The 14,892-nt window shown below is 48.4% G+C and overlaps 1 protein-coding gene across 1 annotated transcript in view; it reads left to right on the top strand.

Annotated features, from left to right (window-relative positions):
* POLN (DNA polymerase nu) overlaps nt 1–14,892 on the top strand; it is a 161,319-nt gene that overhangs the window by 133,917 nt on the left and 12,510 nt on the right. The window contains exon 20 of the mRNA XM_057502043.1: nt 5,307–5,438. Within this exon, the coding sequence (XP_057358026.1) occupies nt 5,307–5,438 (132 nt within the window). The remainder of the gene's footprint in view (nt 1–5,306; nt 5,439–14,892) is intronic.

The following is a 14,892-nucleotide window of genomic DNA, read 5'->3' on the forward strand; positions in this document are numbered from 1 at the left end:
AGCCATGCCACATGCCCCTTCTTAAGCCCTGGTCTTCCCCACCCTCCGTGCACACTTCCTTCCCCGGCGCACCGACCAGCTCTGCATGCTCATCTGTTGCTGTCCTGTGCTCCCAGCCTGTGAGCACCACGAAGCAGGAGCTTCTGCCGGCTCTGCCCGCTACCTGGCACAGAGCAGGCACGTGATAAATACTCTCTGAACAAATTAATGAACTTGGCTGTCTTTTGATCCCACTTCTGAAAACATTTTGTGTCCACAGTTTATGGGAAACAGACTAAGAAACTGAAGAGCTGAACTTGGTGGCGGTGGGATGACACTGGCCGGCACTCCTCAGACTCGCGTCTCCCGTCTCTCCCCTCGGCCTCGTGTCTGTGCTCCCCACCTCCCCTGCTCTCTGCCTGTGGGGGGGCGGCACTCCAGCAGAGTGTATCAGGTTCTGGCGCCTTGTGTCCTTGCTCCAGAATCACGCTACAGACCTGTCACTAGCTTCACTCTGTGGGCAGAATGTTGCCTCTGCTTCCCCAGCTAGGCAGCCTAGGCTGGCATTGTGACTCTGTGCCCTCTTGGCTGTGGGACCTTCTGTCAGGCCCTCTGCTTTCTCTGCTCCATTGTCTCCTCGGTTATGTGGAGGTAGGGTTCCTGGAGCTCCCTGGCACCAGTGAACACATCCTTAGTGTGTGCCACCATGCCAGGGTTCTCCTGTTCAGTGGTGTGCCCATGCACACTGTCAAGGCACCGGGCAGCCATGTGGGATGCTGGGCCGCCTCCTCAGGTCCTGCTGGTAGAGAGGGACAGAGGGTGAGTGTGCTGTGGGGCTTCCCAGGGAAGGAGGGGGCGCCCTTCCCCCGCTGCTCCCAGGTGCGCCCGGAGGCCATGTGCCCACCACTGCTGCCTTGGCATCCTCTGCTGTAGCCACCTGACTTTTTTTCTGGAGAAGAAAAGAGCTTCACTTTGTAAATGAGCAGTGAGTCATTAGCCATGATGTTGGTGAAAAGGGTAATTTGGCTGCTTTTAGCCCTGTTGGTGACAGGGTTCCCACCCCAAGCCTCCGTTCTGCTGTTCCTGGTGTCACTGTCCAGCCTGACAGCCCGATTACTGTGTGTCTGCCGCCGGTGGCCCAGGGCCATATCTGTCCTCGCTGTGAAATAAGAGCCTAGTTAAGTGCGTGTGCCGGGTCTCCTGGGTTGTCAGGGCCCCTTGGAATTTCAGCAGAGGGGAATTTAGCCACACAGCGATGTGCTTTCACGTGAATATGCCACTGAGGGGTCGGAAGCTGCTGCTTGAAATGCTGGGGACCCGTGGCAAAGGCATAGATTTGGTTAGCATGGCCATGGTGAGGGCTGCGAGGGAAGCACTCAATGGTGAAACAGGACCGTGAGATGGAAGAGAAGGTGTTTGAAAGGGACAGGCCCATGTGTGCAGTCCCCCTGCAGTCCAAGGGTCGGCCTAGTCCCCACACTTCCCTCTGACGCGGCGTTTGCGAGCTGCCAGGCCTCTGCCAGGGAAGAGCTGCCCCTGCTGAGATGGAAGCCACCGCACTGAGCTGGAGCCCTGGGGCCCATGACCAAGGGCTGGCCCGCAGGCTCGCGGCTGACTTCAGCCACCTGCCCGCCGGCAGCACACCCCCAGCCCCCAGTTCTGCTGACTGCCCCCTCTGAGCCCATCAGCAGTCATGTCCTCGCTCTGAGCTCCTGGCACTCCTACTTACTTCCTCGCAAATTGTTTAATGCATCTAAAGTTTGCCTCCACATCCAGTCACGTGATCAGGCATCACCGAGTGGGTTCCCAGTCCCGGACTCCGCAATGCACACCAGAAGGATCACAGAAGGCATAGTGTCTGCTCCCAAAGGGCTGATGCTTGTCAGAAGAGACACATGAACAGACCTGCAAATGCAACATCAAATGACTAATGCATGTACAGGAGAGCTGCTGGTGCCAGGGGAGCCCAAAGGCGGGCCCCCAGCCAGGCAAGGTGGGAAAGTCCAGGCAGACTTCTCGGAGCAGCAACACCTGGGCTGGGCTTTGAAGGTCGCATTGGAGTTAGGTCTATTCCAGTTAGACCCCCCAGCACTCCAGGAGGCCCACTATGTACCAGGCACTCACTAGGCCCTAGAGCTATAAAAAGGAGTGGGAAACTGTTGGCAGTTATGTGTGGGGCAAAAGAGCGCTTGAAGAGAAGGGAGTGAAGATTGTCTTCCTAGAGTTGAAATTGTCACACACACACACACACACACAGAGGATGTAATTAACCATCTGTGGAAAAGTCAGATTGTGTGTTCATGCAGGATTAAGAGACGAGGACTGCCTCGTGCCCCAGGGGGACCCTTGTTTGCACAGATGCTCTCCCGGGGACAGGCCTGCCTCCCGAGAAGTGGTGACGACTTAGACCTCAAGAGCCTCATCAGTCGAACCGAAGTTTGGAGGAAAGTTGTGTGAAAAGAAGGGGCAGGTCGACATGAAGCCCTCATAGGGCCAAAAGTCATCCTGCTGGGGTGGGGGTGGTGACAGCAGCCTTCGGGTGAGACAGACCCTCTTGCAGGAGTGCGGGGAGCAGGGATTCGGGGCCTGGGGACCTGACTGCACCCTCATCTCCACCTCAGTCTCTGTCTCTTCTTCGTTTGGAGTTCCCACATCCATTTGCTCCTCTGGCAAACAGGCTTTCTTTACATAAAGAAACCCTGGCCAGCCTCTGCCTTTCAGACGTCCTAACAGCTGTCCAGAAGAATGGAGACGGATTCTTTCTCAGCCATGTTGACAAGTGTGACTTCTGGTAATGGCCAAGTGGTCCCAGCGACCACCTCCCACAGATACCATCTATAAAGTATGAGGAAAAATAAAACAACTACCTAGAGGTACTGACGCATGACCAAAGGCAGACAGAAGCCAGAGGTGGGTTGAGGCTTGGAGATCAGGAATGGTATAAGGTGAGTTTCCATTTTATAGCTCTTCACCTGAAGGCGCTCCTCAGACAGGGCTATGGGTGGCTCAAATGGACAGAAATCCACAGTGGTACTAGCTTGAAGAACCAGGACAGAGTTTGGGGCAACTGGATAACCTGGAAAGGAAGGGGAAATCTCAGAAAGGAGAGAGCCAAAGGAGCACACCGCATCCCAGGAGGAACCCCACCCAGATCCCTGGCCAAGCCCTGGCTGTGCTCGAGTGGAGCAGACTTCAGGCGGCCCAGCCAGGGCTGCAAGGGCGGACCTGAGACTTCAGCCGCTGCCTGCTGCAGGGAAACAAAGTTTAAAGTTTGACTTTAGCCAAATTAACTGCCGCCTTTTAAAAAACTCAGTACTCCTGAGAAAAATGTAACAGAACCCAGAGGGTCCACAACACATTCACAGCGTCCAGGGCATAGCCCTGAATCACCACACATACAGGGAAATGGGGCAACTTGATCAGATTCAAGAGAAAAGGCGATCATAGAAGTAGATCCCAAGATGGCCCAGATGTCAGAATCAGCAGACGAGGATTTTAAAGCCACTATCATGACTGTATTGAAGGATTGTAAAGGAAAATATGCTCACAATGAATGAAAAAGGAATTCTCAGAAAATAAAAAGAACCACATGGAAATTCTAAAACTGAGAACAGCAATATCAGAAATAAAAAACTCACTAACTGGGTGTAACAGCAGATTAGTCACGAGAAAGGAGCTGGCTGAGAAGACTCAGGGTCCCAACCCAGCCAGACCTGCCTCGAGTGTCTAGCCACTGTTTAATTCCCTTCTGAAAGCCAATGGAATTTTCCATTGGAATTCCACAGCTGAGAGGCAGTGATTGGAATGTCAGAGAAAGAAAGCGCTCCAGATGGATTATTTCAGTATGGCATATTCATGAAGCTATCACGTGGTCTTAATTAAGGCCTAAAAGGGCAATTGGCATTTTCTTATTTCCAGCTATTATGATATGGAATAGTGGAAAGACTGAGGGCTCAAAGAGCTCTCCTTCTAGGAGAACTTTGGGGAGCACAAGGCTCCCCAGCCTTCCTCACTCTTGCTGGCCAAGCAATGGAAGCAAACATCTGCCCCTTTACTCTCCCAAGATGTGCGTGCTGTCTCTGTCCAGAACTGTGGAATGCATGCGCTGGCGGGGCTGGGAGCGGCCCTGTGAGCAGAGCGCCTGTGTCTGGGAGGTCGGGGAGCCCACTCCTGCGGAGGTCTGCTCTGGTCTCCACAGATCCCTCATCTCCACTTCCTATGCCATGGTTTCTGGGCCATGTGGTCTGAAGGCCCCTCAGGGTGCTCTAGCGTGGCCCAGAGCTGACCCAATGCATAGGACTGCAAGCTCACTCCCAGACCTGCTCATGCTCCCCAGGAACTCAGGTCTTCAGCCCCTTGGGTCTCAGGGGTCCCCAACAGCGATACAGTCCCTCATAGTACAAGGCTTTGCCTGTGATCTTGTGTCCAGCAAGGCTCTCATACTTGTCCTCATGGGCTCGGCTCTTCATTCTTTATTAAAAGTCTTCTTTTCTGGAGGAAATGGGAGAGAGCAGCTCCATATTGAGTATCACACAGGAGCCGGACTCTGTGTGCTGCTTTTCCTCTCAGCTCATGGGGTGCCCTAAACAACCCTTGGGACTAAGGAGTAGTGTTCCTGATTCATAGGTGAAGAAATGGGGCTGACTGCAGGTCAGGGAACTTCTCCAAGGCCACACGGAGCCCCCAGAGGGTGACAGAGTGGACTCAGACCCACATCTGTGTGGCCCCAGCAGCCACACCCGGCAAGTTGTGCTGGGACTCACTCAGGACGCCGTCCCGACCGGAGACCTTGCCATAAGAAGCTTCACGAGAACACCTGCGTCCTCTAGGAACCAGATTTGGCGAACAAAATCAGAAGTGTTTGCTTCTCAAAATAAAAATTCCAGTGATGGGAGCTCCTGAGTACCATTGTTATAATTTGGCACTGCACCTTTCCCTCCCCCTTTCGCCATTCCCCTCCAGCTCCCCCATCTGGAGTCAGGTCTCCCCCTGGACAGACTGACAGCAGAGGCTACATCTGCTTCCTTCCCAGCTTCATCTGCACACCTGCCAGGCACTCGGCCAGTGTTACTGAGTGAATAAATGTTTAACAGGCCAGTCTAGCTTAACCAGAACCTAGCGTCAGATGTAAAGCCAAAAGCCACCACCACCCTGACCAATCAGGAGAGACCAGCGGTGCCAACGGGGCCTTGGCTCACCAAGTCTTCCGAGAGCCCGCCTGCTGGCTCACCTCCGTGCGTGGCGGTGCCCGCCTGGGGGCTCGAGCTCTGGGTGACCCTGGGTATGTTAGGTCCTGCCTGTGACCTTGACTGTTTCTGCCCGTACAGGGAAGGAGGGCCTTGCTGCTTGCCTTGGAGTTACGGTCCAGGAAGCTGCCCGGTTTTTGGAGAGTTTTTTGCAGAAGTACAAGAAAATCAAGACCTTTGCTCGAGCAACCATTGCCCGGTGTCACCAGACAGGTAAGCCGGCTGCTGCCGCCCTCCCTGCCCCACCGTAACCAGCAGCGGCCAGAGCGCCTTCCAGGCCCCGCCCTCCGGTGGTGGTGGACAGACAGACGGGAGGGCGGGGGGCTGGTGAGTGGGGCTGGGTCTGTGGGGGCTGGGTGAGCGTCCAGCCCCTGAGGGATAAACGGGGCCAGAGGCTCCGTGGGAAGAGGGTCCAAAGCTCCACTTGAGGCAACAAAGTTAACAAGATCGAGTCAGAGGATGACAGATAAATAGAGATCAAATCCTGCAACAAGGGAGAACGTGTTCCTGTGAAAAGCGTGTGGTATACTTAAAAGTTCACTAAAGTTTGGTCAAAAATTTCAAAACATATCAAATAGAAACATGTTCTGTGACCCCAGTGGAATAAAAAGGTAGTTTCATATCTGTAGATGTGGTCATCCATTCATGTATTTGGAGATTTATTGTGCTCCTATATGATTTACAATTAAAAAAGAAGTCCCAAGAAAAATTACAAACATTCTAGAAATAAGTGACAGTAAAAATATCTCATGTGAAAACCTGTGGGACCTGGCCAAGCTGGCACATCACTTGGAGGTGAGTAATGCTGTGAAACGGTGTTTTAGGAGGAAAGAAGTTGCATTCAACCCAAGACCTTTGGAAGAGAGCAGCAGAGTAAATTAAAGGAGGAAGGAAACCAGTGTAGCAGCAGAAATCCATGAAATTGCCACCAGAGAAGAGGGTCGGCAGTACAGAGAATGCAGCGACCTCAGCATACACTCAAGACAGAAAATGGGACCAGTGGAGAAGCAGCCTCAGGGCCCAGCCTTCCTAAATGGCTCCAGAATGTTCGCGTAGGGGCCAGGCTCTGCTGGACTCTCCCAGCGGCTTGCTGATGACTTCCTCTCTGGAGCCCTTGCGTCCCAGGGTGGCCCCTCCACAAGCTCTTCCTGGGCCTCACTGGGCATCCAGGCACTAGCCCATGTGGAGTCTCTGGCTCCCTGCAGCCTCGGTATGGGGCATGAGAAAGCCAGCAACCTGTTTCCATCTGCCAGCGAGCGTCTAACAGGCCTAGAACCCCCTGGGCCTGGAGGTGCACAGCATGGAGGCCTGCGTGGCCCCCACCTCCACCTGTGACCACCGCATCCTCCCAAAGCCCCACAGGCCCTGGCCATTCCCGGGCCCAGGAGCCCCATGCCTGGGGAAAATGAAGTACTGCCAGTTTTGAAATGTTAAAATAGTGACAGAACCCAGTGCTGATAAAAGTGTGCAGAGCCCAGGTCACTGTGGATGGAAACACAGTGACAGTCACTCGCAAAGCACCAGCCGCAGACTGGCACGATTTCAGAGGCTCCTCATAACTGACCCTACAAAACCCTCACTGCAACTCTAAAGTGGGTAGTATCTTTACCCCCACTGTCCAGATGAGGAGAATGATCACCGAGAGGTTCATTAGCTTCTAAGTTTATGCAGCTAACAGGTGGTGCTGGGCTAGGACCCGCCCCCGCCCCCAGCGTCTCCCCTCCCCTGCACCTGGCTGTGCCTCTCTTCCTTGTACTCAATCCTCCTGAAGGGCCATGGGTGGCAGGTATGCAGACATGAAGTGTGGGTTCCCTTTGACCCAGCAGTCACACGTCTGTAAAACATACTCGGACCACCATCAGACCCTTCCCCACATGGGTTGAGTGTCGACCTCACGTTTGGCACTGTGCTGGTGCCCAGGACACAAGCTCCAGCTCCTCTGCAGCTCCAGCCCTGGGGAGACAGGTGACCCACCAGAGAGCGAGTGCATTCAGAGGGTGTCTGCAGGACGGGCACCTGGGTGTGAAAGAGACAAACAGGGCGCCCAGGCAGAGAGCGATAGGGGCTGGAGGATGCTGCCACAGCCATGGCCTTGCAAGGGGCGAGGCCTGGGCAGAGATACAAAAGGCCAGGGAGAGCCAGGAGTGGTGCCAGTGTGGGCAGGTGCGGAGGCAGGGAAGAGGCAGAGTGGGCCCACCCCACACGGCGCTTCACATGCCACAGAAAGAACCTGGGTTCCACTTTTCACTTCAGCAGTGTGGAAAAGGATTGGCAGTAGAAGTGGAAATCAGAGCCTACACTGGGGAGCAATCTAGAAATAACGGGTGCTCTCTCAGAGACCAAAGGTGGGATGGAGGGAAGAGATGCCCCGGAGGCCGCATGGACAGCTGGAGTGGACACGGGGTCAGGCCCTAGGTCTGAGCACATGCACCCCACGCAGGCACACCTGATCTGCTGGTGGCTGAAAGGGGGACGAGGCAGGTTCACCAAGATACTGACAAAGCCAAAGGTCCAGGGTCCTGAGAGAGGTCTGGCAGTGTGTTCACGTGGTCACATCTTTTTTTTTCTTTTTTTTCTCCTTATGTGATTTTATTTTTTTGGTATCATTAAACTACAATTACGAGGAACATTACGTTTACCAGACTCCCCCCATCACAGTGTCCCCTCCACAAACCCCATTACAGTCACTGTCCATCAGCGTAATAAGATTCTGTAGAATCACTACTTGCCTTCTCTGTGTTGTACAGCCCTCCCCGTGCCCCCCCCACGTTATACACGCTAATCGTAATGCCCCCTTTCTTTTTCCCCCTTCTTATCCCTCCCTTCCCACCCATTATCCCCAGTCCCTTTCCCTTTAGTAACTGTTAGTCCATTCCTGGGTTCTGTGATTCTGCTGCTGTTTTGTTCCTTCAGTTTTTCTTTGTTCTTATACTCCACATATGAGTGAAATCATTTGGTACTTGTCTTTCTCCACCTGGCTTATTTCACTGAGCATAATACCCTCCAGCTCCATCCATGTTGTTGCAAATGGTAGGATTTGTTTTCTTCTTATGGCTGAATAATATTCCATTGTGTATATGTACCACCTCTTCTTTACCTATTCATCTACTGATGAACACTTAGGTTGCTTCCATTTCTTGGCTATTGTAAATAGTGCTGTGATAAACATAGGGGTCCATATGTCTTTTTCAAACTGGGCTGCTGCATTCTTAGGGTAAATTCCTAAGAGTGGAGTTCCTGGGTCACATGGCATTTCTATTTTGAGTTTTTTAAGGATCCTCCATGCTGCTTTCCACAGTGGTTGAACTAATTTACATTCCCACCAGCAGTGTAGGAGGGTTCCCGTTTTTCCACAACCTCACTAACATTTGTTGTTGTTTGTCTTTTTGATGTTGGCCATCCTTACTGGTGTGAGGTGATATCTCATTGTGATATTAATTTGCATTTCACTGATAACTAGCGATACGGAGCATCTTTTCATGTGCCTGTTGGCCATCTGAATTTCTTCTTTGGAGAAGTGTCTGTTCAGCTCCTCTGCCCATTTTTTAGTTGGATTCTTTGCTTTTTGTTTGTTGAGGTGCGTGAGCTCTTTATTTTAGATGTCAACCCTTTATCGGATCTGTCATTTATGAATATATTCTCCCATACTGTAGGATGCCTTTTTGTTCTCTTGGTGGTGTCCTTTGCTGTACAGAAGCTTTTCAGCTTGATGTAGTCCCACTTGTTCATTTTTGCTTTTGTTTCCCTTGCCCGGGGAGATATGTTCATGAAGAAGTCACTCATGTTTATGTCCATGAGATTTTTGCCTATGTTTTTTTCTAAGAGTTTTATGGTTTCATGACTTACATTCAGGTCTTTGATCCATTTCGAATTTACTTTTGTGAATGGGATTAGACAATAATCCAGTTTCATTCTCTTGCATGTAGCTGTCCAGTTTTGCCAACACCAGCTGTTGAAGAGGCTTTCATTACTCCATTGTACGTCCATGGCTCCTTTATCATATATTAATTGACCATATATGTTTGGGTTAATATCTGGACTCTCTATTCTGTTCCACTGGTCTGTGGCTCTTTTCTTGTGCCAGTACCAAATTGTCTTGATTACTGTGGCTTTGTAGTAGAGCTTGAAGTTGGGAAGCAAGATGTCCCCTGCTTTATTCTTCTTTTCTCAGGATTTCTTTGGCTATTCAGGGTCTTTTGTGGTTCCATATGAATTTTAAAATTATTTGTTCCAGTTCGTTGAAGAATGTTGTTGGTATTTTGATAGGCATTGCATTGAATCTGTAGCTTGCTTTAGGCAGGATGGCCATTTTGACGATATTAATTCTTCCTAGCCAAGAGCATGGAATGAGTTTCCATTTGTTAGTGTCCTCTTTAATTTCCCTTAGGAAATTAAAGTTTTGTAGTTTTGTAGTCTTGTAGTTTTCAGGGTATAGGTCTTTCACTTCCTTGGTTAGGTTTATTCCTAGGTATTTTATTCTTTTTGATGCAATTGTGAATGGAATTGTTTTCCTTATTTCTCTTTCTGTTAATTCGTCAGTAGTGTATAGGAAGGCAACAGATTTCTCTGTGTTGATTTTGTATCCTGCAACTTTGCTGAATTCCGATATTAGTTCTAGTAGTTTTGGAATGGAGTCTTTAGGGTTTTTTATGTACAGTATCATGTCATCTGCAAATAGTGACAGTTTGACTTCCTCCTTACCGATCTGGATTCCTTGTATTTCTTTGTTTTGTCTAATTGCCGTGGCTAGGACCTCCAGTACTATATTGAATAACAGTGGGGAGAGTGGGCATCCCTGTCTTGTTCCCGATCTTAGAGGAAAAGCTTTCAGCTTCTCGCTGTTCAGTATGATGTTGGCTGTGGGTTTGTCATATATGGCCTTTATTATGTTGAGGCACTTGCCCTCTATACCCATTTTGTTGAGAGGTTTTATCATGAATGCATGTTGAATTTTGTTGAATGCTTTTTCAGCATCTATGGAAATGATCATGTGGTTTCTATCCTTCTTTTTGTTGATGTGGTGGATGCTGTTGATGGATTTTTCTAATGTTGTACCATCCTTGCATCCCTGGAATGAATCCCACTTGATCATGATGTATGATCCTCTTGATGTATTTTTTAATTCGGTTTGCTAATATTTTGTTGAGTATTTTTGCATCTATGTTAATCAGGGATATTGGTCTGTAATTTTCTTTTTTCATGGAGTCTTTGCCTGGTTTTGGTATAAGAGTGATGCTGGCTTCATAGAATGAGTTGGGAGTATTCCTTCCTCTTCTTTTTTTTTGGAAAACTTTGAGGATAATGGGTATTGTGTCTTCTCTGTATGTCTGATAAAATTCAGCGTTGAATCCATCTAGTCCAGGGGTTTTGTTCTTGGGTAGTTTTTTGATTACCAATTCAATTTCTTTGCTGGTAATTGGTTTGTTTGATTTTCTGTTTCTTCCTTGGTCAGTCTTGGAAGGTTGCATTTTTCTAGGAAGTTGTCCATTTCTTCTAGATTTTGCAGCTTGTTCACATATAGATTTTTGTAGTATTCTCTAATAATGTTTTGTATTTCTGTGGGGTCCATCATGATTTTTGCTTTCTCATTTCTGATTCTGTTTATGTGTGTAGATTCTCTTTTTCTCTTAATAAGTCTGGCTAGGGACTTACCTATTTTATTTATTTTTTCAAAGAATCAGCTCTTGGTTTCATTGATTTTTTTCTATTGTTTTACTGTTCTCAATTTTATTTATTTCTTCGCTGATCTTTATTATGTCCCTCCTTCTGTTGACTTTGGACCTCATTTGTTCTTCTTTTCCCAGTTTCAATAATTGTGACTTTATTCATTTGGGAATGTTCTTCCTTCTTTAGATAGGCCTGGATTGCTATATACTTTCCTCTTAAGACTGCTTTCGCTGCATCCCACAGAAGTTGTGGCTTTGTGTTGTTGTTGTCATTTATTTCCATATATAGCTGGATCTCCATTTTAATTTGTTCATTGATCCATTGACTATTTAGGAGCGTGTTGTTAAGCCTCCATGTGTTTGTGAGCCTTTTTGCTTTCTTTGTACAATTTATTTCTAGTTTTATACCTTTGTGGTCTGAAAAGTTGGTTGGTAGGATTTCAATGTTTTGGAATTTCCTGAGGCTCTTTTTGTGGCCTAGTATGTGGTCTATTCTGGAGAATGTTCCATGTGCACTTGAGAAGAATGTGTATCCTGTTGCTTTTGGATGTAGAGTTCTATAGATGTCTGTTAGGTCCATGTGTTCTAGTGTGTTGTTCAGTGCCTCTGTGACCTTACTTATTTTCTGTCTGGTGGATCTGTCCTTTGGAGTGAGTGGTGTGTTGAAGTCTCCTAAAATGAATGCATTGCATTCTATTTCCTCCTTTAGTTCTGTTAGTATTTGTTTCAGGTATGTTGATGCTCCTGTGTTGGGTGCATATATATTTAGAATGGTTATATCCTCTTGTTGGACTGAGCCCTTTATCATTATTTAATGTCCTTCTTTATCTCTTGTTACTTTCTTTGTTTTGAAGTCTATTTTGTCTGATACCATTACTGCTACAGCTGCTTTTTTCTCCCTATTGTTTGCACGAAATATCTTTTTCCATCCCTTGACTCTTAGTCTGTGCATGTCTTTGGGTTTGAGGTGAGTTTCTTGTAAGCAGCATATAGATGGGTCTTGCTTTTTTATCCATTCTATTACTCTGTGTCTTTTGATTGGTGCATTCAGTCCATTTACATTTAGGGTGATTATTAAAAGATATGTACTTATTGCCATTGCAGGCTTTTGATTTGTGGTTACCAAAGGTTCAAGGTTAGCCTCTTTAGTATCTTACTGCCTAACTTAGCTACTTATTGAGCTATTATAAGCACAGTCTGATAGGTTCTTTATTTCTCTGTTCTTATTCCTCCTCCTCCATTCTTTATATGTTGGGTGTTTTATTCTGTGTTCTTTTGTGTTTCCTTTGACTGCTTTTGTGAGTAGTTGATTTTATTTTTTGCCTTTAGTTAGTATTTGGTTGGTCTGCTTTCTTTGCAGTGATTTTATTTTCTCTGGACACATCTATTTAGGCTTAGGAGTGCTCCCATCTAGAGCAGTCCCTTTAAAATACCCTGTAGAGGTGGTTTGTGGGAAGCAAATTCCCTCAACTTTTGCTTGTCTGGGAATTGTTTAATCCCTCCTTCATATTTAAATGATAATTGTGCTGGATACAGTATCCTTGGTTCAAGGCCCTTCTGTTTCATTGCATTAAGTATATCACGCCATTCTCTTCTGGCCTGTAGGGTTTCTGTTGAGAAGTCTGACTTTAGCCTGATGGGTTTTCCTTTGTACGTGACCTTTTTTCTCTCTCTGGCTACCTTTAATACTCTGTCCTTGTCCTTGATCTTTGCCATTTTTATTATTATGTGTCTTGGTGTTGTCCTCTTTGGGTCCCTTCTCTCGGGAGTTCTGTGGGCTTCCATAGTCTGAGCAACTATTTCCTCCCCCAGTTTGGGGAAGTTTTCAGCAATTATTTCTTCAAATACACTTTCTATCCCTATTTCTCTCTCTTCTTCCTCTGGTACCCCTATAATGCGGATATTGTTCCGTTTGGATTAGTCACACAGTTCTCTTAATATTCTTTCATTCCTGGAAATCCTTTTACCTCTCTCTGTGTCAGCTTCTCTGTGTTCCTGTTCTCTGATTTCTATTCCATTAACTGCCTCTTGCACCTCATCCAGTCTGCTTATAAATCCTTCCAGAGATTGTTTCATTTCTGTGTTCTCCCTCCCAACTTTATCCATTAGCTCTTGCATATTTCTCTGCAGCTCCATCAGTATGGTTATGACCTTCATTTTGAATTCTTTTCTGGGGAGATTGGTTAAATCTATCTCCCCAGGCCCTCTCTCGCAGGTGGTCTGGGTAATTTTGGACTGACCAAATTCTTCTGCCTTTTCATGGTGATAGTGGTGGCTGTAGGCAGGTAGCGCATGTGTCAGCTGGGAGAACAAAGTCCTTTCCTGCTTGTTGGTCGCCTTGCCCTTCTCCGCTGCCTGTGTCGGTTACCCGCACTCCTGGAGCAGCCTCCGGGTTAGTCCCCTAAGCTGCTGTTGGCAGGGTCTCTGTCAGGGTGGCGCAGAGCCCTTCAGAGAGTGGCAGGCGCGCCAGGTGTGCTCTCCTGCGAAAGCGGTGCTCCCGCCAGGCAGCTGCATGCTGGCGGTGGCCTTTGGGTTTGGCTCGGGCAACTGTGCACTGGGAGGAGATTCTGGGCAGCTGCTGGGGGCGTGGCCGCTCCCGGGCAGCTCGGCCACCGCTGTGGGCTCACGCAGGCTGCTCCCGGGCCTCTTGCTTGGCCACCACCACTGCTGCCAGCTCGCGCAGGCCACTCACTTGGCCACCGCTGCCAGCTCACACGTGGTCACATCTTTTATAAAATTGGCCACAGCAAGGTATTTTAACTGCCATGGACTGAGACTGCTGCCCCTTCCTCTCCCAGTTCCTCCATCCTGCTCCTTTCCATGCCAGGTGGCACTGGAGTGGCCACAGCCATTTTGGGAATCCAGTGAAGGAAAAGTTGAGTTGGTGGCTCATTTAACTCAGATTTCAGTTTAGCTATTCCTGTGGTTTATTGCTACTTCGTGAGTAGTTGAAGAATGCTATCCTTGCCGGCATACGAATGGCTCCCAGGACATTATTCCCACTTCTGGCCCACTTCTGAAGCACAGTGACATGAAGACGCAGGCCTGGAGATCATTTCACCCTTGAGCAGGAACTACAGTCACCAGCACTGTGAGCTTTGGGTGGAGGAGACGCAAGAGTTGAAATGTGTGGAGGCAAAGGCCACATTCCACTTCATGCCACAAAGGGTAACTGGATTCAGACCTCCCTCCTACCTAAACAACTAGAAATTGGGAAAATATATAAAGTGATTGTTTTCAGACCCTGGATCGTGGGCAGTGTACCTCTGGTCTCTGAGAGAAGAGAAACAAAGGAGGTGAGCCCTCTGAGCACCACGTGTCTGGGTCACAGACCGCAGAATAGGAGGGGGCCTGAACAGATTACAATGGTCTTGCTAAGCTGAGGAGACAAGGATTAGGACTAGGGAGGCAGAGGCAGCTGGGTTTTGCAAGGCAGAGTATCAGAGGGGAGGGAGCTATGCAAAGAAAGTGCTCCGTAGATCTTCAGAGGATTCCCCTCCGTGTTTCTGAATACTAGGCCACACATGCAGAGAGTGAAACCCCATAGGACTAAGCAAAGTAGTTTCTGGGAGGAGCAGGCTGAACAATTCAGAGTTCAACAGGGCTAAAAGATGTGTGAATTCTGCCCATCATAGTGGGGAGTCCTCACTGGACACCTGGGACACTGAATAGAGACCCCAGAAGGGTCACCCCTTGGCAGAAGATCCAAACTAGACCAGCCCAAATTAAAGACTACTCTAAATTCATCCTAACATAAAGATGGGTCTCCAAGGGATCAGGAGATCTGCAGGTAACTTAGGCCTGTCTAATGCTCTTGAAAGGACGAACCCAACCCCAGCACGCAACATCATCAAGTGCACAATATCCAGTATCTAATCAGAAATCACCAGACAGGCAAAGAGGCGGGCTGAGTGTGCCCAGTTGGAAACGCAGGTACCCCAGTTCCCTGCCAGTCACTATTAGACTTCAATTATACATTGCCTGGCATATGACAGGTGCTC

Source organism: Manis pentadactyla, chromosome 5 (genome assembly GCF_030020395.1).
Source record: "Manis pentadactyla isolate mManPen7 chromosome 5, mManPen7.hap1, whole genome shotgun sequence".
Taxonomy (NCBI): Eukaryota; Metazoa; Chordata; class Mammalia; order Pholidota; family Manidae; genus Manis; species Manis pentadactyla.